Here is a 26761-nt window from a genome sequence, read left to right on the forward strand (position 1 = left end):
TCTTGATTATCTGACTCTTTAAAGAAACCTTTCACAGTAAGATGAAGACTTTCTTTGTATTCTGTTTCGTTGCGGTGGTTCTTTTCCAAACTATAAGTAAGTTTGATTCAATACATATGATAATAATATTTGTAATTTGAAAAATTTTCGGGATTTCATGACTTAATTATACAAAAAGATATTAAAATATTAGATTGCAATTTCTTTTCTTTTTGAAACATGATTTTGCAATTATAACTTCATTCTGAAATGTTAAAATAAAAGGACATCGGGCTATATAGCTTTTATTCTTCGCAAAAAATACTTGAATTCCCTTATTTTATTGTGCAATTTAATAATAAAATATCAAATTAAAGTGATTTCTTCTGCTTTGCACAGTTTTAAATTGCTTGACTTTACAATAAAATGTAATAATAATGGAATACCAGACTGCTGTGCTTTTGTTTTCGCAATAAAAGTCTTCAGTTCCATGATTTTACTGTGGAGAATAATGTTAAAATATGAGATTCTAGCATGATTTGCTTTTGAAATACACTATTTTGAATTGCATGAATTTGTTTTAGAACGTAATAAAAAGTATAAAGTTGCAAAAGAATATAAAAATAGGTAAAAGTTTGACGTTTATATATATATATATATATATATATATATATATATATATATATATATATATATATATATATATATATATATATATATATATATATATATATATATAATACAGAGAAATTAAATTTTTTTTTTTGAATCTATATGTATAAATCGCTTGAGTGGTCGCAAAATCAGACCAAATTTGTTAATCCTCATTTGGCAACAGTTCACACATTTCACGTTCTGATTGTTAACATGCGTACCTCGGCGAAAAATTTGAAACAAAGTCATTTTTATTTGGAGTTACATGTATTTTTATTTGACATAAATCAATCAATCTTATGAGTATTCGCCATTCTGGACGGTTCTTTCAATATTATGAAAATTATGTCAACCAATTTTAATGAAATGCATCTCATTAAAACAGGAAAAAAGAAGTAAATTTAATTTTGATTTTAAACATCTTAGATATAAATATTTTTGCTTTCTTTTATTTGTAGCTGCAAATAATTAAAAATAAACTATTTAGTGAAGAAAATTGAAAGGAGGAAAACCATATTTAAAAAATTCGATTTTTAATCGAAATTTGAAAAATTAAAGGACGAAAGAATAGTTATTTATAAAAACTTAATAATGAGAAAAATTGCGATGGTTCCCTGTCTTTGACATTGTAGTATATAATTTGTTGTATTGTTGAGGTATTTTCATATGCAGAATAAAATAAAATTGCATGGATCTTGACGAGTAACTTTATATTTAAACGATTAAAAGGATGCTGAAACCGCTTAAAGATGCGATTTTTCTATCTTTAATATTAAGTATTAACAGTTGATTTCAAATTTTATAATGATAATGTTTATAACATGGCAAACAGCAAGAAAGCTGTGTGATAAGATAGTGCGCGATGAAAAATTCGTTAAAAGACTTCCATAGCATAAATAGTTGGACTTAGAGATTACTCTAAAAGGGATTTTTTTAATTAGATTTCAAAAATTTTAATAAAAATTAACCAAAATTTTAACTTTTTTTACTGGTTGTTTCGGAGCATAATACTGCACAACAATTATTTTCATACCTCTTTAAAATTCGATATCTTTCAGTGATAGATCTTTTATTTCCGTGAAATATTTTTCTATAATTTTGAGTAATATTTTTAAGTGTATTTTGAAACAATGCCTTTATTGCTTTAATTATTACGTTTATTTCCACGGACGTTGTGTTGATATTAAATAAATTTTTGTGTGCGCATTGTCACTGCTGTCAATAAAAAAAGTTTAATAATAGCATCGGAAACAGTTTTAAACACTTAATGCGATGAGAGTCCGAATCTTCATTAAATGCAACTGTTCGTCTGTTTACACTTTTTACTTTTCCGACGTAATAAAACAATTTTTTAAATATTTTTTTGAGCAACATTCACATTTTCACATTTAGAAATCTGAAAGCAATCTACTGTTGAGTTATGACTCAAAATACTTCAAGTGCGTTACTAGTTTAGTAAAAAAAGAAGAAAACCCCCGAACAAATTACATAGCTTGCCTAATTAGGAACTTAGATTTATGATACGAAAAGAAATATTTGTCGAATTCAAATATGGTAATGAGTTGTATATATGCATGCTTGTGAATATCGAGTCAGAAACATGGTAATATGATAATATAGTGGTTTGAATTTGATTCATTTCATTACATTATCTATTGTCTTTTGTGCATAACGATTTTTACATCACACTAAATTTAGAAAAAAATAGCAATTAATGTGTCATCCTTTTTGTTATATTCCGATTAGAAAATGTATTCAATGTGATTTTTTTCCATAAAAATTAAATTATCCGTTCAAATTTTAATTAGAATTATTTTGAATTGGATTCGATAAATGGTTTTGATATTTTTAAATTTTAATTTTCTTTAAGAAAATCACCAAGATGATTCACAAATGTATTCGTACACCTTAAGAAAAATAATATTTATGAAAAATAATTAATTTTTTTTCGAAATCGAGTTGATTTTTTGATAAGACAGCATTAGCGATTTCTTCCATAAATTAAAAAAAATATCATTTAGTCCAATTCTTTTAAAATAAAAGGTTTGCGAAAATAACTGCAGAGTGAGTGAGTGTTTGAGGTTTTATGGCGCAAAAACCAATTTTGGTTATGCTGCGCCAATCAAATGGTAAGAAGCATTGCGAAGATTTCAAAGAAAGTTATTCCGATTAAAAACTAGACAAGATTAAAAATTCTAATCGCAAGCCGTTGCATTAAAAAAGTTTTTAATAAACATTCAAGAAAAAAGTAGAATTTCATTAATTACCGACACTCGAAATAAAGATTACAAACTGTACAAAACTTAAATAAAATGCAACAAACCAATTTTCTGTAGAAATTTAAAAATATTAGAGTGAGGTTTCTCACCCAGTAGATCACGCATGTCTATAGAAACTGCATTAAAAAACCGTAACCGATGATGATTAAAAGCAGGACAATCGATTAAAATATGACGTACACTTAAGACTGTCTGGCATGTCGTACATGTTGGATGTGGTTCACCAAATAAAAGGTGTTTGTGACTGAATCGGGTGTGACCGATGCGGAGCCGAATTAATTTTACATCAAGCCCACGCACAGGGATGGTAGGCCATAAGCGAATCATTGGTTGGAGAGAATGCAGCTTATTGGAAATCTGCTGATCCCAAGATCGTTGCCACAACATGCTGACATGGCGTGCAAAAAATGTCTTTGCATCGCTATGTGGAAGTTCTCGGTGAAGAAGAGAGCTTGCCGCTTTTGCTGCAGCATCAGCCCTCTCATTTCCCGGTATTCCGACATGGCTCGGAACCCAGCAGAATAGAATTTCGAACCCTTTGTTTTCAAGGGATTGAAGAAAAACCAGGATTTCCAAAGCAACCGGATGCATTAAATAACTAAAATTGGAAAGAGATTCCAAAGCACTCTTGCTGTCAGTGTAGATGCAAAAGGTGCGTGTACAAGAAGTTGAAATCACTTCAAGGGCGTATATTATTGCAACCAATTCAGCAGTCAAAACAGAGAATGATGTGGGTAAATTATAGCTGTATGTCTGAGTAGGTAAAACAACACCACTACCAACATGACTATTAGATTTTGACCCATCAGTAAATACTTCTGTGTACGAATAATACTGGCTGCGATGATCTTTAAAAAGCTTCTGAAAGATAATAGGGACTGTTGCGGATTTGTCAAATCCCGTAAATGGGTTCAAAAATGAGAAATTTGGAGTATCCCAAGGTGGGAAAGAAAAGAAATTAATAGGTTGAATTGTAGTATCAGTAAGTCCCGAATCATTCAGTAGAATTTTTACTCTCTCACTAAACGGAAGAATGTGAGAGGGCCGGGCATCATATAGTCTCCGAAGACCACTCGGGAGAGACAAGTGACTAACAGGATGTTTCGGAACCGATTGTATTCGGAAATAATATTGTGCTGTTAATTTCTGACGTCGCAGACCTAGAGGCATTTGATTGCAGATAGCATATAAGCTTTCTATGGGTGATGTGCGGAAAGCCCCAGAGCAAATTCTCAGTGCAGAATGATGCACCGTATCAAGCCTGAGCAGAACAGAAGGGCGTGCAGAACCATACACCATGCACCCGTAATCAATGCGGGATAAAATGACGGCCTGATAAATTCGGAGAAGGGATGGGCGATCAGCACCCCAAGAAGTATTAGACAAAACTTTTAGGATATTCAAGGATTTTTCACACTTCTTCCGAATATGAAGAACATGTGGAAGGAAAGTGAGCTTCCTATCAAAAATTATTCCCAAAAATCGCACATCATCAACAACGGGAATGGTGTTTCCTCGAATATTAATTACAGGGTCTGGATGCATGTTTCGCTTCCGGCAGAAATGTACACAACGACGCTTTTCTGGAGAAAGAGTGTGCCCGTTCTTTTCACACCAGGAAACTAATTTGTTCACGGCATTCTGCAACTGCCGTTCAATAAAACGCATATTACAGCCTTGAGCTGAAATCTGCAGATCGTCCACATAAAGCGTCCCTTGAACAGATGGAGGAAGCTGACAAATAATTTCACTGAAATGAGTGATGAATAGTGTGACGCTGAGGACACTTCCTTGAGGTACTCCTTCCGCTTGTATAAAAGGTTCAGAATAAAAATTACCGACACGTACACGAAAAATTCGAGATGTTAAAAAGTTCCGAATAAAAATTGGAAGATTTCCTCTAAAATCCAAATTAAAAAGTTTATGAAGAATACCATAACGCCACGTTCGGTCATAGGCCTTTTCAATGTCGAAAAAGATAGACACAAGGTGGTTCCTGCGAACAAAGGCATTTCGAATTTCTGTTTCCAGAAGGACGATGTTATCAAAAGTTGAGCGTCCTCGTCGGAAGCCACTCTGTAACGGCGAAATATATCCATGTTTCTCCAATTCAAACATTAGTCGGGCATTGACCATACGCTCGAGAGTTTTGCACATACAACTAGTCAGAGCGATTGGCCTATAATTCAGAGGGTTGGCAGGATCTTTTCCGGGTTTAAGGATTGGAATCACTATAGCCTCGTGCCATTTTGATGGAAACTTTTGTTCAATCCATATTCTGTTAAACAGTTTTAACAAATTGAACAGTGAGACTTCATCCAGATGGCGAAGCATATTATAAGTGATTCCATCAGGACCTGGGCTAGTATCATGGGTCTGAGACAAAGCTTTTTTTAATTCAAGCAGCCTAAAAGGACTATTATATGCAAGATATCTGCGGGTCGTGAAATTCAAACAATTTTCTTCCGCTCGATTCTTAGTCGCTAGAAATGTAGGACTATAAGAATCAAAGGCGGAGACTTTTTCAAATGCTCGTCCGAGCATATTAGCAACTTCCAGAGGTGAGGAAGATATTACATTTCCTGATTTCAACACAGGAAGTGAAAATTCAGGGTAAATTCCATTGGCTGCTTTGACTTTTCTCCATAATTTTTTACTAGACGTAGAATATGTGATAGATGAAACGTATTTCATCCATGATTCCCTCTGACTAATCCGTCGAATTCGGCGTGCATAAGCTTTAGCTCTCTTAAATGCGACAAGGTTTTCCGTAGTGGGATACCTGCGAAATTTATTCCAAATATGCTTCTGTTTCTTGTAACTGTCATGGCAAGATTGATTCCACCATGCTCTGCGGAATTTCCGTATACGGGATGAACACTTAGGGATACTTTTGTTTGCGGCTTTCATAATGCAGTCGACGACGCACTGTACTGCTGTCGAGATATCTGCATTGTTAATCATAGTTTCAGTAATTTTTGCTCGTTGAGTGAAACAAGTCCAATCCGCTCGCTGGAATAAAAATCGAGGTGGACTTTGAATAACACTACCACTATCAGCCTGGGAAACTACAATTGGAAAATGATCACTATCATGCAAATCATTTTTAACTGCAAAATTTAGAACCGGCAGAAGCACTGGCGAACATATGGCAAGATCTAAACTATGGAAAGTACGCGTGGGTTGGTGAAAGTAAGTTTTTTCTTCATTATTGAGCAGGCATAGGCAATTATTTGTGATAAACCGTTCGATTTGTAGCCCACGGGAATTTGTACTAACAGAACCCCACAAGGTACTATGGCCATTAAAATCCCCGAGTAAAATAAATGGTGCAGGGAGTTGATCCACTAACTTATCAAGATCTTGCTGTCTGACTGAAGCATTGGGTGGCAAATAAATACAACAAACTGTAACAAGTGTACGTAGATGCACTTGAACTGCTACAGCCTGTAAATCAGTATGAAGTGTGAGAGGTGTGCTAGGAACGGAATTGGAGGTTAAAATGCAGACGCCCCCAGAATTATGGGATTGGTTATCGGCGTCTTTCCGCACAGTATTGTAACCTCGTAATTTTAGGGGGATATTTGGCCTCAAGAAAGTTTCTTGAAGACAGAAACAAGCAGGATGAAATTCATTCAGAATGGTTCTGATTTCAAATAATTTCGACCGAATGCCACGACAGTTCCAAGACAGGATAAAACCCATTAAGAAAAGTCTGTCGCTTGAGAAGTTGTAGGAACGTTAGGTTGAGTTGGAGATAGATCGCAACTCATTTTCACATCTTCATCCTCTTCTTCTGATGGATGCAATGTAATGAGGTCGGGACTTTTGGGCCTGCCACCAAAAATGGATGACAAATCCTTATGGACAATGCCCTGACTCGCAAGTCCCAGAGCGACAGAGCTATTCAAAGATGATTTTTTTAAGACTGGTTGTATATCTTTTTTAGAAAGGCCACGTTTGGAAAGCCTCAGTTTCAGAGAATTGTTAGCTTTTGATTTAGGTCTGGATGTATCTTTTTTTCCAGATTCTTCGACATTTGTTATTGAATTCTCAGTATCAGAATCGGATGGGTTTTCGGGGAGTTTGGTCTGACCAGAATTCTTTGCACAATTGGTACAGGAACAATTTATGCAAAATTGTTTTTTTGCAGCTGAAGCATAGGTTAATCCAGGTGTGGGTGTCTGAGCAATGACTTTACGTCTAGCCTCAGGGTATGGTATATCCTCTTTAAATTTCACAGAGACGATTTGTTTCTCCAATATCCATCGTTCGCAATATCGAGAAAAGGATGAATGATTGCCCTTGCAGTTCACGCATTTTTCTTCAGCGGAGCATTGCTGGCTATCGTGACCTTTCTCTGCACAGCGGGCGCAAGTGAGTGTCCCGCGGCAGTTAGATTTCGAGTGTCCAAATCGTTGACACTGGAAACAGCGGAGAGGATTTGGAATGTATGGTCTTACGGCCAATTTCATATAGCCGACTTTGACGCGTTCTGGCAATTTAGGTCTGTTAAAAGTGAGGATAAAATGTTTAGTAGGAAGAAGTTGCCCATCTCGCCGAATAGATATACGGCGCACATGTGTCACTCCTTCGGGCTTCAATTCATGAGTGATTTTTTCTAATGTATCGTTAAATAATTCGCCGCATGTTATAACACCCTTTGAGGTATTTAGTGTTGTGTGAGGACTAACACTGACAGCAATTGTTGAAAGAGATGTCAATTTCAGTATCTGCTGAGCCTGCTTGCGGGAATTGACCTCCACAAGCAAGTCTCCAGAACGAAGTTTACGTGTTGAAGTGACTGAACCAAGAGCTCCTGAAATGGCCTTTTCAACAAGGAATGGTGACACATTGTGAAATGTTTCATCATTTGTGGATTTACGTTTGATTATAAAAAATTTATCAAAATGTGCGATGAAAGAGTTTACTGACTTTTGTTGCCCACCGAAGGGAGCAGATTTAGGTTTGCCCATATGACATTGCTAAAGATTCGGGCCCGACGGCACCGCCCACCACGGAGCCCAACAAGGGAAGGCAGCCACCGGCTCTGGATATTTCCAACCTCGGTACTTACCTTAGTGCTAATCGGTACCTATACGCTGGGAGCTACCCCCGGGGACAGTGACCACCCTTAACGCCAAGCCCAAGGAGTAGCCCCTTCGCTTGATCCCTAGCAAACTAACCACTCAGATGGCCAGCAACCAGCCGATTGATACACCGGGGACCACAGTGCATCACCCGTCTAATGGGTCGCCACGCACGGCAAACACGTGGGGGTATTTGCTGTCCATGAGAAGCAAGAAGCAAACAGAGCGGCGACAGCTTCTCATGGAGAGCTCCCTCGCCTACCCTCGAGGGAAAGAAGAAAAAAGGAGACAGCAGAAGACGTAGTGCAGAGTAAAACGTAAAGGGAGTAAAGATCCCTGGGCACCTCGGGATTGGGACACCCGTACTCACCTATAGTAGGTGAGCCCCTGAGGGGTAAATAACTGCAGAAGAATCAGGATAAGTTTAGTTTAGTTATACTAACGTTCCGTTTTAAAGCAATACTAGGGACATTTTGGGGCGGACCTCGTCCTTTTGATCCGTTATCAAATGACGAGGACAATACCTGAGCTGGCACACCCTTCTCCAAACTTCCACCACATCATACTAGCGGAAAGACGTCTTGTCCCGACGGATTTTGAATTCGGTAGAATTGGGTCTCGAACATGAAATCCTCTGATTCCGAAGCCCAGATCTCACCATCAGGCCACCGCGGCCGAAATTCAGGATAAAGCTTGATTTTGGAGAAACTGGGAAGATTATATCATAAGAAAAAGCAGATAATGGGTTTAAAGGCTTAGAATTCTGTGCAGGAAAAAGGCCATTAAAACATTTGTTTTGTAAAAAATAATCTTAAAAAATTCTATAAAAAAACACACCTGTTGGCGATATCTAAAGTAAACATGTTGTTATTTGAAGAACATTAAAAATGTATAATCATAATTTTTTTTTTATTATTATAAGTTCAAAATTGAATGAGAATTTCCAATTTTGTTAAACTTTATTTCAGTTAGCCTAGAGGTTAAAAACTAGAGAATTAAGTTTTTAGGGTTTCTGATCATCGGACGTTAATGAAAATTGATGAAAATATGGAGTTAATTATAAGTTTATTTATTGTTGTTATACAGTAAGGTTATTATTTAAGAAAGGTCATTGGGACTTCCTAAAGGTTAGGAAAATAGCCAAAATAACATTTATCATTAAAATTTCATCTAATTGAGTGAAATAAGGCGAATACCGAAGGGCTGAGCGTTTTTTAACAATTAAGGAAGAAATCCGTTAGAAGAGAGTATATATGTCACGAACCTATCAAGACAAAATTATAATGAATATTTCACTTCTCTTCTGCAATACCACATAAAAAAGTTAAAAAAAAACAACAACAACAACCGTGCTACTGGCAAAAATATCCCCCCCCCTAAAACATTTGTAGGCGCTTTAAAAAGTTGAAAAATTCTTCGAATGGTGTTATTATTTTTACTTTGCAGCAAGTATTTTAACAATGAAAAAATTCAAGTCAGGAATTTTGACAAAATTTCACATTTCAATCCTTTCTGGTACCAAAGAATGCATTTTGGTTTGTACACAATTTTGATTCACGTCTGTATGCCCATGTCTACGACAAATGAAAAAGCTTTGAACTAGACAAATGAAATTTGATATGTGGTCTTTACACCAGATTTAAATCATTATCAAATTTTGGGCGAAACTCATTCTCAGAAAATTCTATGTATTTGATTACCAGTCAACTGATAAATTCAAAATGTAAAAACGTAGATATTTTCTATATAGTTTTAGTTACTAAAATGTAGACATACGTCAAGATTTAAACCAAATTTCTCGAGGGTTTGACTTCTTAAGGTCTGTATATTTGTATGATGCTAAACGCGATAACTCAAAATGTCATCAACATAAATTAAATTTGATATGTGATCTTGTTTTTAGAATTGTAGTTCTGTTACAATTGGTTGACTAACACTCTTCACTAGTCCATACTCGGTTTTTCTTTACTATACTGCGATGCACGAAATATTTATTTGCGGTAATTTAATAATAACAAGCAGAAGTGAACTTCCCGAATTTTTCTCGCATACTCTGCCATCCCCCTTTCTCCACAGAAAATTGTGCTGAAAATATCCTGCAAGGCATCTGTGAATGATAGCTAAGAAATGTAGATAATTGGAGAGAATGTAGCATTTTTACTGCATCAGCTGAGAGAATATCTATTTATATTGGATGCTTTTTTTGTCTGCCGATTAACACCAACATTTGTCACAAAAGCTAAAGCATTAGTCGCATTATATCATATACCATGCCAAATTTTTAAAATTTGAATCATTGTGTTTACAATCATGCAGAATTACAGACCAACAGATGGTTAAACATTTGACAGATTTGGTTCAAAATTTAATAACAATCTATATTTTAGCTGCTAAATTTGTGGACTAAATTTTAATTACCTATTTGTTTGTGTTTTGTATCTTTCTAGCTCATTTGTTTTGGAAAAACAGACATCCTGTAAGTGAAATTTTACTACAAAATTGATAGAAATCCAAAAATGTTGTCGTAATTCGATGCATTAAATTTCATTTCGCAGAAAAATAGTCTGATGGACTGACAGGCTGACTTAATGTCACAAAGTTTTTTCCAGACTCCTGAAAATATAAAATGTAAAAATTAGTCAGAAAAAAAAAATGGGAAGTACACTCATGGCGTTTAGGGCTTTGCCCAAGGTCTATATTTTTTGCACTAGAAGGAGGAGGGAAAGGATATTACTTCCTTATCAGGAAGTCTGAGAGAAAATTTTGAGGAGAGCATTTTTGCTGATTTCGTATGTAGCATGCTATTTCTTTTAATATTAATTTTCAGTGTTTATTTCAGGTGCCTGTGACGACAACCAGTATCCTAATGAGTGTGGAACCGCCTGTCCTGTGAATTGCCAAAACCGCCACAGCCCTCCGAGATTCTGTACTCAGCAGTGTGTCAATCGATGTGATTGTAAAAAAGGTTACATCTTCAAGAGCGGCAAAAGTGGCCAATGTGTGAAACCCCGAGATTGCCCATGATAATAAAACTGCTGCGTAAATCTTCATTTAATTTTGTCTGAAAAATAAAATATACAATAACAATGAACCTTTTCTTGTAAATCAGAGTTTTATCGATTTAAAAATCAGAAATGGACAACATACTGTACACATCCTATTCAAATACAGATTTTAATATTAAAATTGGGAAATATGTTCCCTTTTTATAATATTGTTACAGTTATTATTTTTGTCTCTCTCTTAAAAGTTATAAATGTAGACAATAGAAATACTGTAATAATGAAGAACAGATACCGAAATTCTTAATAGTGTAATCCTGAAATGTTTATTTCACGATATGTTCCAATAACCGTTAAAAAATTTAGTAAATGAATGTGCTTATAACTTTTACACCCATATTGTTACAATTAAATTTATGTATCTTGTTTTAATAAAACTAAACTTAAACACTAGTATAAATATGTCCTATTTATACTGAATAAATTAATGCTAATGCTCTAGGATAACATCTTTATTCGAGACCATGCAAGAAACTTTTGGAATGACCACTTCCGCTGGTTTCGTACTGCAGTTGTCTTCGTTGGAGTAAAAAATGGAAATGGACATTATTTTTTGTTCTTTAGATAATGATATTTCACTTTAAAAGTAACATAAGCAAACTAATGCCTGGTTGCTATGACAGCCAATAAGATGGGCGCATGGCATTTAAAACCTACCCTGTTCTCCCTATCACTGCGCTAATGAATTTTTTTTGCAAAATGTGGAAGAATAACAGAGAAGTGAAGCTATTAAATACCAATAAGATAGAACAGTACCCATAACGAAATTTACGGTGTTGAAGAAATTGAATTATCGTTGCTATCATTCAAAGAAAATTTTAAACATAATATTCAGACAGATGAATCAAGCTTAAAGAATGACGTAGAAATGAGATGGAAATGATCTCCCCACATCTTTTTCACCTTGTGGCTGGGAACCAACCACCTCAAACAGGGTGACAATTCTTTGACTCGGTCGGTGTTACAGACGAGTTATGATTCAGCAGGCAGCAGACGATCACAACAAATCCTTCGTTGCGACTTCATTCAGTGGTGGCGGGGTCGTCGGTTGTACACAAGACGAAGTACAGTCAAACTGTATTACTGAATAGATATGCATAAATATACTTAAAAGAACTAGTGAAACCAATGAAACTGTCACCCATTTCTATTTGACCCACTTCGCCAATTTTTATTTCATACAAAAATTTATAGCTCTTAAATAAGTTATCAATTGCCGACTGCCTCCTACCACCTTCCGTTTTTGAAAGTTGTCCCAAGGAATTTTCCCATGCATTATTTGTGGAGAAGAACCTTGCCAAGTATCCCCTGTCACAGCCACTTTACAGATACTACAAATTTTAATTTCATATGAAAGCTCAACACTCCTAATATGGAGCAAAGGGTCGCATGTCCCTTATATTCCTCAATTTAATAGATATACGACAAAATAAAACGTTGACGAAAATCTTAGCGTCAACAATGAACAGATTTCATCACAACACAAGCATAGCTAGCGTATAAGTTAAAATGTTATATCCATATTTTGTAAGTATAGTTAAAAATAACTCTATGTTGTGTTGGGATTAGATGTAGTGTATCAAAATTGCTGGCATGACTAAATCAATGCTATAATATTGTGAGAAAACAATGGATGATCGAAGCGTCTTGTTCCTTTTAATATATGATATTATTCATTCTTTTTTAAATAACAGTTTTCGAATTTGTCTCATGAAAGCCCAACCTTACGAAATCAAGAAATTTGCATAATATACCATCAGCAAAAAAAAAAAAAAAAGTAATTTTGTATTGCATCCCAGCCATTAATTTTCAAAACCCAGCGTGAATAGTCTCGCAAAATTTTTCTCCCATACTCTTTAATAAACATGTCTTGCCAGGGAATGTCTTACATGGCCTTACCATATAATAATTATGAAATATTAATTATTGGCGTGTAGTGAGCCTTTTTACTAAATCTGTCGTGTCATCCTTGGCGAGTTTAATAGTCGTAAATCCCTGGCGTGTCGGTAATAGTGTCTGAAAATCGAAATAGTGCTTTAGACACGTTTTTATCAACCGACTGAAACCAAAATTTGGCACAGAACTACAATCTGGATCACAAAATCTCAAACCAAATTTTATTTATTTAAGTCATTTCTTTTTTGCGTTAATGCGTTTACATGTTTCTATAAGCACAGACTGAGTTATAACCCGTTGTTGGATTTGACTAAAAGTTTGTGAGTATCTATGCAATGTACGTTGAATTTGTTTACCAAATTTTATCTATGTATCTCTCTTTGTTTTATAGTTATTGTATTAACTTGAATTCGAACAGCGGGGCAGACTTATATCCTTTAAATTAATTGTGCCCAAAATTTGACAGAAGTAACAAATTCAGTGTAAAATCGTATATCAAATTTCATCGGTCCAGCTCAGTATGTTTTGGAGCTATATTTGTTACAGATAGATGGACAGACAGACAGACATAATGCCAAAAATATGCTGTTGTTTCTTACGGCACTTGTCATGGACAAGTCCGCTGTTCGAAGACAGCGGATTTAAGCCTAAGGGGGAGCACCTCTTGCTTTTATCGTAGAGCAAACTTGGGCCAAGAGCACGACTTGACTACTCACGCATTACTCATTCGCTTGCACAACCCCTTTTTACAGGAGGGCACATTCACACATCTCACAGATATAGCATATGAAGAACAACCATGCCCAATCCGGGACTCGAACCTGGATGCCCAGATGACGGGAAAGATGCTCTACCCCTATACCAGGACTCCGGCCAAAAACATGTTTTCCGAACTAAGAGAGATCTAAAACGTTGAGTTTCTCTGAAATCTCGAGTTCACATTTTTAGAGATTACAATACTTTCTCTATACTTCGTATATGAGGAAGAAAAGAAAAAAAAAAAAGCTTCGAATCTCCTTGAAATTCCCCTTCCTTTGCATGTTTGCTCAGAATAAACTAAAAATCTCCCTCTTCTTTTTATTTTATTGAAAGTTTCCGCTTGTTTACAGTTGGGCAGCTGCGAGGTTGCTTTTTGTGGATTCTGGTTCAAAATATTTCACGCACGTCACAATTTCAGTAACAAAACTAAATGCAAACTCGTTTCTTACATCATTTCATGACGAGTTTACCACCACTTCTCGGAAAGATGAAGACGGTCTTTGTATTTTGTTTTATTGCTTTGGTTCTGTTCCAAACAATAAGTAAGTCGAATTTAATACATACAGTACATGTTATTTTGTATTTGAAAGCTCTTTGAAATTTTATGAACATTAATATTAAAAAAAAATCAATTCTTAATTTTTTCTCTACAAAACAACATTTTGATGACTCGATGTTATTTTAAAAGGCACTGGTAATTGAATATTAGATTAATATGCTTTTAATTTTTGCAAAAATATTCGAATTGCATCATTTTATTAAAAAATAATAATAAAATATCGGATTGCAGTGATTTTCTTCTATCAGGTACATTTTTAGATTAATTGACTTTAATTCGATATCTTTCAGTGATAGATCTTTTATTTCTGTGAATTTTTTTTTAATATAATTTTGAGTAATATTTTTAAGAGTATTTTGAAACAATGCCTTTATTGTTTTAATTATTACGTTTATTTCCACGGACTTTGTGTTGATATTAAATAAATTTTTGTGTGCTCATTGTCACTGCTGTCAATAAAAAAAGTTTAATAATAACATCGGAAACAGTTTTAAACACTTAATGCGATTAGAGGTTTTAATCTTCAATGAGTGCAACTGTTCGTCTCTTTCCAGTTTTTACTTTTCCGACGTAATAACGCATTTATTTTTTATCTTTTGAGCAACATTCACATTTTTACATTTAGACAGCTGAAAGTAATCTACTGTTGAGTCATGACTCAAAATACTTCAAGTGCATCACTAGTTTAGTAAGAAAAGAAAGGAAAAAAAACCCGAACATATTACATAGATTACCTAATTAGGAACTTAGATTTATGATACGAAAAGAAATATTTATCGAGGAAAAATATGGTAATGAGTTGTATGTCTACATGCTTGTTGAAAATGATGCTAAAAATAGTGTAAGTTTGAATATCGAGTCAGAAACATGGTAACATGATATTATAGTGGTTTGAGTTTGATTCATTTCATTACATTATCTATTGTCTTTTGTGCATAACGATTTTTACATCACACTAAATTTAGGAAAAGAAAAATAGCAATCAATGTTTTATCCTTTTTGTTATATCCCTATTAAAAATTGTATTCAATGTGATTTTTTTTCCATAAAAATTAAATTATCCGTTCAAATTTTAATTAGAATTATTTTGAATTGGATTCGATAAATGTTTTTGATATTTTTAAATTTTAATTTTCTTTAAGAAAGCACCAAGATAATTCTCAAATGTACACCTTAAGAAAAATAATACTTTTGGAAAATAATTAATTATTTTTCGAAATTGAGTTGATTTTTTGATAATTCAGCATTAACGATTTCTTCCATAAATTAAAAATATTTAGTCAATTTCTTTTAAAATAAAAGGTTTGCGAAAATAATTGCAGAAGAATCAGGATAAGTTTAGTTTAGTTTTATTAACGTCACGTTTTAAAGCAACAATAGGGACATTTTGGAGCGGACCCCGTCATTTTGAACCGTGATCAGATAACGAGGACGGTACCTGAGCTGACATACCCTTATCCAAACTTTCATCAAATCACATTAACGGGAAGACGTCTGGTCCGACGGATTTTGAATCCTGTAGAATTGGGTCTCGAACATGAAACCCTTCGCTTCCGAAGCCCAGATCTTATCACCAGGCCACCGGGTCCGAGAATCAGGATAAAGCTTGACTTTGGAGAAATTGGGAAGATTATATCATAAGAAAAAGCAGATAATGGGTTTAAAGGCGTAGAATTCTGTGCAGGAAAAAGGCTATTAAAACATTTGTTTAGTAAAAAAATAATCTGAAAAAAATCTATGAAAAAACACCTGTTGCCGATATCTAAAGTAAACATATTGTTATTTGAAGAACATTAAAAATGTATAATCATAATTTTCTTTTATTAATATAAGCTCAAAATTGAATGAGATGTTCTAATTTTGTAAAACTTTATTTCAATTAGCCTAGAGATTGAAAACTAGAGAATTAAGTTTTTAGGGTTTCTGATTATCGGAGGTTAATGAAAATTGATGAAAATATGGAGTTAATTATAAGTTTATTTATTGTTGTTATACCGCAAGGTTATTATTTAAGAAAGGTCATAGGAACTTCTTGAAGGTTAGGTAAATAACCAAAATAACATTTTATCATTATAATTTAATCTAACTGAGTGAAATGAGGCGAATACCGAAAGGCTGAGCGTTTTTAAATTAAGGAAGAAATCCGTTAGAAAAGAGTATATATGTCATGAACCTATCAAGACACAATTATAATGAATATTTCACTTCTCTTCTGCAATACCACATAAAAAAGTTAAAAAAAAAAATCGTGCCACTGGCAAAAATATCCCCCCCCCCTCTAACACTTTTGTAGGCTCTTTAAAAAGTTGAAAAATTCTTCGAATGGTATTATTCTTTTTACTCTTCAGCAAGTATTTTAACAATCAAAAAATTCAAGCCCAGAATTTGACGAAATTCTACATTTCAATCCTTTCTAGTACCAAATAATGCATTTTGGTTTGTACACGATTTTGAATCACATCTGTCTGCCCATGTCTACGACAAATGAAAAAGCTTTGAATTAGACATATGAAATTTAGTATGTGGTCTTTACACCAGATTTAAATCATTATCAAATTTTGATTGTTTGTTTGTTTGTTTGTGGTTTAATGGCGCAAGAACCATGTTTGGTTATACTGCGCCAAGCAAACGGTAAAATCAGAGCAGATTATAATATATAAAATCTATGATATCAACATAAAACTGGTTAAAATATAGCACTGTAAAAATCAAATTTCTGGCAGTATAATATCAACATGGGTGTTAATATATGATGATGAAAACTTAATGAAAAGCAATGAGACCATGCAAAACTAACCAACGGTAAAAGGTTCTAAATGCAAGTATAAAAACGAATGGCTCGTAAAAAGTTAAAAATATTTCGGTGGAATTTTTCTCCCACCAAGTCCTCTAAAGTTGTTGAAGATGTTGAAAAGTGGTAAACACGTACAGAGTTAAAAACAGGACATTCAATTAAAATATGTTTGATGCTAAAATCAACATGACATGTAGGACACACTGGTGCCCTCTCACCAAAAAGGAGATGCCTATGGGTGTATCGTGTGTGTCCTATACGGAGACGAGTCAGTTTGACATCCATCTCACGTATAGATAGAACGGGCCAAAAACCAATTGTAGGTTTTATAGAGTGTAGTTTATTATGCGTCTGCCGATCCCATGTTTCTTGCCAGGAGGAAATTATATGGCGGGAGAATGCCATCTTTATGTCACAATACGGTATTCCAGTCCTTAAGTCAGATGTCGCAGATTTTGCAGCCGAGTCGGCCTTTTCATTACCCGAGATTCCTACATGGCTCAGAACCCAACAAAAAATGATATTAAAACCATTGTTTTTCAGTAAACGAAAAGTGAATAAAATGCGGGTAGCGATAGGATGTATCCGATTATCATAATTAGATAGCAATTCCAAAGCACTCATGCTATCAGAATAAATAATGAAATTACGCTGAGGAGCAGGCGGAATTCTCTGGAGAGCAGAGAAAATTGCCATCAACTCAGCAGTAAAAACAGAGCAGCAATTATGAAGTCGGTAGCTCAGTGTATCAGATGGCAGTATGACACCACAACCAACATGTCCAGCTGATTTCGAGCCATCCGTGAAAATTGGCTCAAACAAAGAATACTGATAACGATGGAGTAAAACGAGCTGTTGGAACACTACCGGAGCTGTTGACGACTTATTGAAATCAGCGAATGGATTCAGAAATGAAAATTGTGGGATATCCCAAGGTGGAAAGATGAAAGGGTTATGAACTTTGACTGTTACATCGTGAAAGTTCGAGTCGTGTAGTATCATTTTGGCTCTCTCAGAGAATGGCAGAATGCAAGCAGGACGGGCATCGTAAAGTCTACGTAGACCAACTGGAAGCTTGTTGTGATAAATGGGATGATGAGGCACGGACTGTGTGCGGAAATAAAACAAGACTGATAATTTTGTACGCCTTAAATGAAGAGGTAATTGGTGACATATGACGTATAAGCTCTCGATTGGAGAAGTGCGAAATGCTCCGGAACATATCCTCAGGGCCGTGTGGTGGATGGTGTCCAATCGGCGCAACACTGTAGGACGTGCTGAGCCATACACCATGCAACCATAATCGATTCGGGAAAGGATGAGTGCTTGGTAAATACGGAGTAAGGAGGTCCGATCAGCACCCCATGATGTTTTGGAGAGCACCTTCAATATATTTAATGTTTTTTCACACCTCTTCCGCAGATGTAAAATATGCGGAAGGAAAGTCAACTTGCGATCGAAGATCACTCCCAAAAACCGTATTTCATTCACTACAGGGATTGGTACATTTCCAATGTTAATAATTGGATCTAAGTGGATATTTCTCTTTCGGCAGAAGTGCACACATCGGCTCTTCTCCGGCGAGATACTGTGACCGTTGTTATTACACCAAGTTACCAATTTATTCACGGCATTTTGTAATTGCCGCTCGATGAGATTCATATTGCTTCCTTGATATGAAATCTGCAAATCATCAACGTAGAGACTCGCATGTACAGATGAAGGCAAATAAGTTAAAATCTGGCTAATATGAATAATAAAAAGGGTGACACTGAGGACACTTCCTTGTGGAACCCCCTCAGCTTGAATAAAATGATTTGAGTAAAAGTTCCCAACACGAACTCTAAAAGTGCGATAAGATAAAAAGTTCTGTAAAAATATGGGCAGGTTTCCTCTAAAGCCAAAGTTAAAAATGGTTGAAAGTATACCAAAGCGCCAAGCACGGTCATATGCTTTTTCTATATCGAAGAAAATGGAGACAAGGTGGTTCCTTCTGACAAATGCGTTGCGTATCTGGGTTTCTAGCAATGTGAGGTTATCAAATGTAGATCTGCCTCTACGGAAACCACTCTGCAACGGAGAGATGCATCCTTGTTTCTCCAATTCATATACGAGTCGAGAATTGATCATTCGCTCAAAAGTCTTGCAAAGACAACTTGTGAGTGCAATTGGTCGGTAGTTCAGAGGGTTAGAAGCTTCCTTGTCAGGTTTTAAGATAGGGATCACTATAGCTTCCCGCCATTGCGAAGGATACTTCTGTTCGATCCATATTCTGTTGAATAACAACAATAGGTTCGAAAGGGAAGTTGTATTTAAATGGCGGAGCATATTGTAGGTAATTCCATCAGGCCCGGGACTGGTATCATGGGCATGAAATAATGCTATTTCTAGCTCAATCATCCTAAATTCGCAATTGTATGGAGAAGTATTTCGGTCATTAAAATTTAAATGCAACCGTTCCGCGCGATTCTTAATTGCCAGAAAAGCAGGGCTATAAGAATCAATTGCGGAGACTTGTGCAAATGTTTCGCCCAGAATGTTGGCTACGTCTAATGGGTCATAATACTTCACGTTCCCTCTGTTTAAAACAGGAAGGGAAGAGTTATGATATATACCATTAGCAGCCTTTACTTTTCTCCATAGGACTTTGCTGGAAGTAGAGGATGTTATAGAGGATATGAATTGAATCCAAGATTCCCTCTGACTACGACGACGTATGCGACGAGCTAGTGCTTTGGCTTTTTTAAAAGCAACCAGGTTCTCTGTAGTAGGGTACCTACGAAAGATGTTCCATAACTTTTTCTGATGTTTGTGACTGTCGCGACAGGCTTCATTCCACCACGGTCTTCGAAATTTCCTTAGACGTGATGGACTTTTTGGAATAGTGGAAGTTGCGGCACAGATTATAATGTCAAGGACATTTTGTACAGCTTCAGAAATATCTGGGATGTTGATCATAGACTCAGTAATATCTGCTAGTTGCGAAAAGGCTTTCCAGTCTGCCCCCTGGAATAGAAAACGCGGAGGACAATAAGTCGCACCGCCGCTATCAGCATGGGAGACAATAATAGGAAAATGATCGCTATTATATAGATCGCTGCTAACAGTAAAGTTTAGCAACGGCAGAAGTTCGGGAGAGCATATGGCCAAATCAAGAGTATGGAAGCTTCGTGTGGGCTCGTGAAAGTATGTTTTCTCTTCGTTGTTAAGTAAACAGAGACAGTTATTGGAAATAAACTGCTCAATCTGTCTCCCACGAGAATTTTTACTCTCCGACCCCCACAAGGTACTATGTCCGTTGAAGTCGCCGAGTAAAATAAAAGGCGAAGGAAGCTGGTCCACTAGGTTATCAAGATCTTGTTGATGGATGACATCATGAGGCGGTAAGTAAATGCAGCAGACTGTGACTAATGTTCGTACGTGAACTTGCACAGCCACAGCCTGCAGAGAGGTATGTAAATTTAGTTGTGAGCTCGCAAATAGATTTGAAGTGAAGATACAGACGCCTCCAGAACTGTGAGATCCTGTGTCTGCATCTTTCCGAGTACAGTTATAACCGCGCAATTTGATGGGAATATTTGGTGTCAGAAAGGTTTCCTGAACACCAATGCAAGCAGGATGAAAGTTGTTTAGAATGAACTTGATGTCGGGAAGTTTAGACCGAATGCCGCGACAATTCCAAGAGAGGAAGGTACCCATTAAGAGACTGGTTTAGAGGATAAATGGGAAGAGACAATTGTTGGAGTTGCCAGGTCTTCGCAACTCATTTCAAGCTCAGATTCATCCTCAGATGGATGTAATTTTATAGATGGGTTATTCAGCTTGCCACCAAAGATGGACGTCAGGTCCTTGTGGACTTTACCTTGTGTAGCTAATCCCAAGGCTACGGAATTTTTTGATGTCGATTTCTTTAACTTTATTGGCAGGTCGTTTGGTTTAAGCCCGCGTTTTGCAAGCTTTAGTTTCAATGATTTGCTAGATTTGACTTTATGTTTATTTGTTTCCGGTTTGCAAGTTTCAGGAGCACTTACTGTTGATTTTTCAGTGTCAGAGTCGGATGGTTTCTCAGGTGGATTGGTTTGAGGTTTACTTTTGATACAGTTTGGGCATGAGCAATTCGCACAGAATGTTTTTTGTACGGCAGATGCATAACTTAAGCCTGGTGTTGGTGTTTCAGCTAAGACCTTTCGCCTAGCTTCAGGATAAGATATGCTTTCTTTTATTTTAAGTGTTATGATTTGCTTCTCGAGAGTCCATCGTTTGCATGCCCGTGAAAAAGACGAGTGTGCGCCATCGCAGTTCACACACTTTTCTTGTGCGGTACACTGCTGGCTGTCATGGCCTTTCTCGGCGCAGCGGGCGCATGTGACAGTCCCGCGGCAATTTACCTTTGAGTGGCCGAAACGCTGACACTGGAAGCATCTCAAGGGATTTGGAATGTATTGTCTCACTGGAAGTTTCATATACCCGGCATAGATATATTCTGGTAGTTTAGGAGAATGGAACGTTAGTATAAGGTGCTTAGTATCAAGGAGTTGTCCATCCCGCCGAATAGTTATGCGGCGTACATGTGTCACTCCTTGACCCTGTAATTCCTTCAATATTTCCTCAAGCGGCACATTAAACAATTCGCCGCAAGTGATCACGCCCTTTGAATAATTCAATGCTACATGTGGTTGGACAGAAACGGGTATTGTGGCCAGCGCTTTTAACTTTAAAATTTGATGAGATTGCTTCTTAGTACTAACCTGCACTAGCAAATCCCCTGAACGCATTTTACGAATTGAGGAGACCTCGCCAACTGTTGCAGAGATAGCCTTCTGAACAAGGAAAGGCGAAACTGAGTTGAAAGATTCGTTATTGTCCGATAATCGTTTTATTACGAAATAAATGTCAAATACAGGAAGAGTTTGAGAAAGTTTCAATGTTCTTTGTTGCCCACCGAAGGGAGCCTTTTTAGGAGGAGCCATACGATATTAAAGAAGATTCGGGCCCGACGGCACCGCCCACCACGGAGCCCAACAAGGGAAGGCAGCCACCGGCTCTGGCCATTCCCAGCCTCGGCGCTTACCTTGGTGCTAGCCGGAACCTATACGCTCGGAGTTACCCCCGGGGACAGTGACCACCCTTAACGCCAAGCCCAAGGAGTAACCCCTTTGCTTGATCCCTAGCAGACTAGCCACTCAGGTGACTAGGTACCAGCCGATTGATACACCGGGGACCACAGTGCACCACCCGTCTTTCTGATGGGTCGCCACGCACGGCCAACACGTGGGACATTAGCTGTCCATGAGAAGCGAGAAGCAAGAAGCAAACAGAGCGGCGACAGCTTCTCATGGAGAGCTCCCTCGCTTGCCGTCGAGGGAAAGAAAAAACAAAGCAGAAAGCAAAAGGCGAAGAGGAGAGTTAACTGAAAGGGAGTAAAGATCCCTAGGTACCTCGGGATTGGGACACCCGTACTCACCTAAAGAAGGTGAGCCCCTGAGGGGTTATCAAATTTTGAGCGAAACTCATTCTCAGAAAATTTTTCTGTTTGTGTATGTATTCGAATACCAGTCAACTGATAAATTCAAAATGTAAAAATGTAGATATTTTCTATATAGTTTTAGTTACTAAAATGTAGACATACGTCAAGATTTAAACCAAATTTTTCGAGGGCTTGACTTCTTAAGGTCTGTGTATTTGTATGATGCTAAACGCGATAACTCAAAATGTCATCAACATAAATTAAATTTGATATGTGATCTTGTTTTTAGAATTGTAGTTCTGTTACAATTGGTTGACTAACACTCTTCACTAGTCCATACTCGGTTTTTCTTTACTATACTGCGATGCACGAAATATTTATTTGCGGTAATTTAATAATAACAAGCAGAAGTGAACTTCCCGAATTTTCTCACATACTTTGCAATCCCCTTTACTCCACAGAAAATTCTGTTCCTTAGGTAGCAAATATCTTGCAAGGCATCTGTGAATTTTAACTAAGAAATGTAGATAATTGGAGAGAATGTAGCATTTTTACTGTATCAGCTGAGAGAATATCTATTTATATTGGATACTTTTTTTGTCTGCCGATTAACACGAAAATTTGTCACAAAAGCTAAAGCAGTAGTCGCATTATATCATATACCATGCCGAATTTTTAAAATTTGAATCATTGTGTTTACAAGCATGCAGAATTACAGACCAACGGATGGTTAAACATTTGACAGATTTGGTTCAAAATTTAATATCTATATTTTAGCTGCTAAATTTGTGTATTAAATTTTATTTACGTAGTTGTTTGTGTTTTGCATCTTTCTAGTTCATTTGCTTTGGACAAACAGATATCCTGTAAGAGAAATTTTACGACAAAATTGATAGAAATCCAAAAATGTTGTTTTAATTCGATGCATTAAATTTCGTTTTGCAGAAAGACAGACTGAAGGACTGACAGGCTGACTTAATGCCACAAAGTCTTTTCCAGACTCATGGTATTATGAAATGTGGAGATTCGTGAATAAAAAAAAAAGAACAAAAAATGGAAGTACACTCATGGCGTATAGGGCTTTGCCCAAGTCTATACAGTGGCTCCCAAAATTGAGTATACACTATACTCTTTCTTCTTTAATTTTATTGTTTTCGATCTTAACATTCCTATTTATGGCTAATATTTATAAGAACGACAAAATATACATTAACAAAAGTAATGTTCTAAAAAGCAAAACGGTGGAATCAATAATATTTTTATTACAGTAATTTTTATGTCAAAGTTACAAATTGCAAAGTCGCAAAATTGAGTATACATCTAGTAAAATCTATCAACAAAAAGAGAAAAAAGTTAAATTAATATTTTGTTGCATATCCTTTTGCATTTAGAACAGCTTGTAAACGGTGTTGTTTAAAACCGTTTGATTGAGTTGTTTCGACAGATATTTTCGAGCATTCTTCTTGTAATACTCTTTTTAAGTGTTTCTTACCCTTAATATCGTGTTTTTGAACTGATTTTCCTAATTTTGCCCACAAATTTTCAATCACATTGAGATCTGGAAATTGAGGAGGGGTGTGCAATTGCATTTTACAATTATGCAACAATCATAACTTAACTATTTTAGCTATATGTTTCTGGCCATTATCTTGTTGAAACAGAAAACCTGACCCTAAACCCAAATTCTGGGCACTTTGTTTTAAATTTTTGTTTCAATATATCCAAATATTTAATTTTGTCCATGATTTCATCAATGAAAACTAAATTTCCCACTCCTTTTGCAGACATACAGCCCCATGCAAGAAGTGAACCACCTCCATGCTTGACAGAAGGATTGGTGTTTTTAGGAAGAATTTCAGAATTGGGCTTTCTCCAAACATAACATCTACCATCACTACCAAAAACATTGAACTTACTTTCGTCACTGAATATTACTTGATTCCAGAAGTCAGGAGGCTTTGAAATATGACTTTAGCAAATGAAATTCTTTCTTTTCGATTTACTTTGGAAATGAATGGTTTTGTTCTGGTTACGCTACCATTATAATTTGGTTTTCAGATTACTCTTAGAATTGTTTCTGCAGAAACACACTTTCCAATTGTTCTTGAAGTAGATGTAGCAATTTTTGTAGTACTTACCTTAGGATTGTTTGCTACTTCTCGAATAACTCTTCTCTTGGTCGTGGCACTGAGGATTTCTTTTCTTCCTCTTCCAGGTTTATTAGCAATTTGTCCATACAATTTATACTTCTGGATAATTTTTTGAACGCATCCGTGACTGCGTTGAATTTCCCTTGCAATTTCTCGTAGAGATTTACCATCCCCAGACAATCGAATAACAAGTTTATAACAATAACACTTGTTTCATTTCTGGAGCTTAATATGATAACCAAAACGTTTGTTTTCGCAATGAAAATCAATGATAGCCAATTAAAGTAACAAAACTATTTTATTATTCGTTTGAAAATAAATAATAGTAGTCAAGTCCCATATTTCATAAGGTGTATACTCAATTTTGTGACTTTGGAATTTGTAACTTTGACATAAAAATTACTGTAATAAAAATATTATTTATTCCTCCGTTTTGTTTTTTAGCCTAATGCTTTTGTTAATGTATATTTTGTCGTTCTTATAAATATTAGCCATAAATAGGAATGTTAAGATTGAAAAGAATAAAATTAAAAAAGAAAGTGTATAGTGTATACTCAGTTTTGGGAGCCACTGTATGTTTTTGCAGGAGAAGGAGGAGGGAAAGGATATTACTTCCTTATTAGGAAGTCTGAGAGAAAATTTTGAGGGGAGCATTTTTGCTGATTTCGTATGTAGCATGCTATTTCTTTTAATATTAATTTTCTGCGTTTATTTCAGGTGCCTGTGACGACAACCAGTATCCTAATGAGTGTGGAACCGCCTGTCCAGTGAATTGCCAAAACCGCCACAGCCCTCCGAGTTTCTGTACTCAGCAGTGTGTCAATAGATGTGATTGTAAAAAAGGTTACATCTTCAAGAGCGGCAAAAGTGGCCAATGTGTGAAACCCCGAGATTGCCCATGATAATAAAACTGCTGCTTAAATCTTCATTTAATTTTGGCTGAAAAATAAAATATACAATAACAATGAATGTTTTCTTGAAAATGAGGGTTTTATCGAGTTAGAAATCAGAAATGGACAACATACTGTACACATCCTATTCAAATACAGATTTTAATATTAAAATTGGAAAATATGTTCCCTTTTTACAATATTGTTACAGTTATTATTATTGTCTCTCTCTTAAAATTTATAAATTTAGACAATAGAAATAGTGTAATAATGAAGGACAGATACCGAAATTCTTCACATCGTGAATATTTATTTCACGATATGTTCCAATAACCGTAAAAAAATTTAGTAAATGAATGTGCTTATAACTTTTACACCCATATTGTTACAATTAAATTTATATATCTTATTTTAATGAAACTAAATTTAAACACTAATATAAATATGTCCTATTTATACTGAATAAATTAATGGTATGAAACAATGGAAAATATCGAAATTATAGTTCGGCACATAAAATAATAAGTATTTTAGAATTCACTTGTTTCGCTTTTGCCTAACCTTATTGAATCAACCGTAGAATTCTGTGTGAGATAATTTTTATAACAGGTAACTTACAGACAGAAAGCAGACAAAGTAATGTAGACAATATAAATAGAAATTTTGATTGTATAAATGTTAAAGGGACAGGAATTTTTTAAAATGACGAAAGAAACAATTTCTTATCCGAATTTTAATAGAGGTACTAACTTGTGATTAAAAGTTTTGATAGAAAAATAATATTTGTTTGAATTTCATCACAACAATAAAGAGAACTGCTAAAACTGTATATAAAAAATGAATTTAATAAAAAAGCTTGTTGGTGTTTTAGTTTTCCAACTACTTAATACAAAAGCCTATTTTTAAACTTAAAATATATACTTTCTTTATTAAATTGTTTAGTAATTGAACTAACACGGATTAAATACTTTGATAGAAATGCTTAAGGAAATGTATCTCTATGCTTTAAAGACTAAAGAATAAATTTTTAAGTTTTATTAAAACTGACCTATCAAGCCTGAAAGTTAATGCGATTTAGAGTTTGGTTTCTTCTTTAAGTCTTCTTTCCTTTACCATTTGAGTCTAGACAAACTAAAAATAACATTTTTCCTTTTTAATCCGAGAGTACAGATTATACAGGGT

At 35.5% G+C, this 26761-nt stretch overlaps 1 protein-coding gene across 2 annotated transcripts; it reads left to right on the forward strand.

Annotated features, from left to right (window-relative positions):
- On the forward strand, positions 1 to 25658 carry LOC129978899 (venom peptide SjAPI-2-like). Of its 2 annotated transcripts, none has more exons than XM_056090671.1 (2): positions 1 to 96; positions 25407 to 25658. In XM_056090671.1, exons 1-2 carry the CDS (start codon positions 42 to 44, stop codon positions 25589 to 25591), a joined length of 240 nt encoding a protein of 79 aa, XP_055946646.1. In that variant the 5' UTR covers positions 1 to 41; the 3' UTR covers positions 25592 to 25658. The 2 variants fall into 2 exon arrangements, with proteins under 2 accessions (XP_055946646.1, XP_055946645.1); XM_056090670.1 differs by lacking the exon at positions 1 to 96 and adding an exon at positions 14063 to 14261.
- Positions 25659 to 26761: the final 1103 nt, after the last annotated feature.

The sequence above is a fragment of the Argiope bruennichi genome, chromosome 1, assembly GCF_947563725.1.
Source record: "Argiope bruennichi chromosome 1, qqArgBrue1.1, whole genome shotgun sequence".
NCBI lineage: Eukaryota > Metazoa > Arthropoda > Arachnida > Araneae > Araneidae > Argiope > Argiope bruennichi.

Bases quoted from the DNA above. Each gene is read 5' to 3' on its own strand.
- LOC129978899 (XM_056090670.1), top strand. From the start codon at position 14,150: ATGCAAACTCGTTTCTTACATCATTTCATGACGAGTTTACCACCACTT. The intron at 14,262-25,406 runs GTAAGTCGAATT...CGTTTATTTCAG, and splicing joins GGTTCTGTTCCAAACAATAA to GTGCCTGTGACGACAACCAG.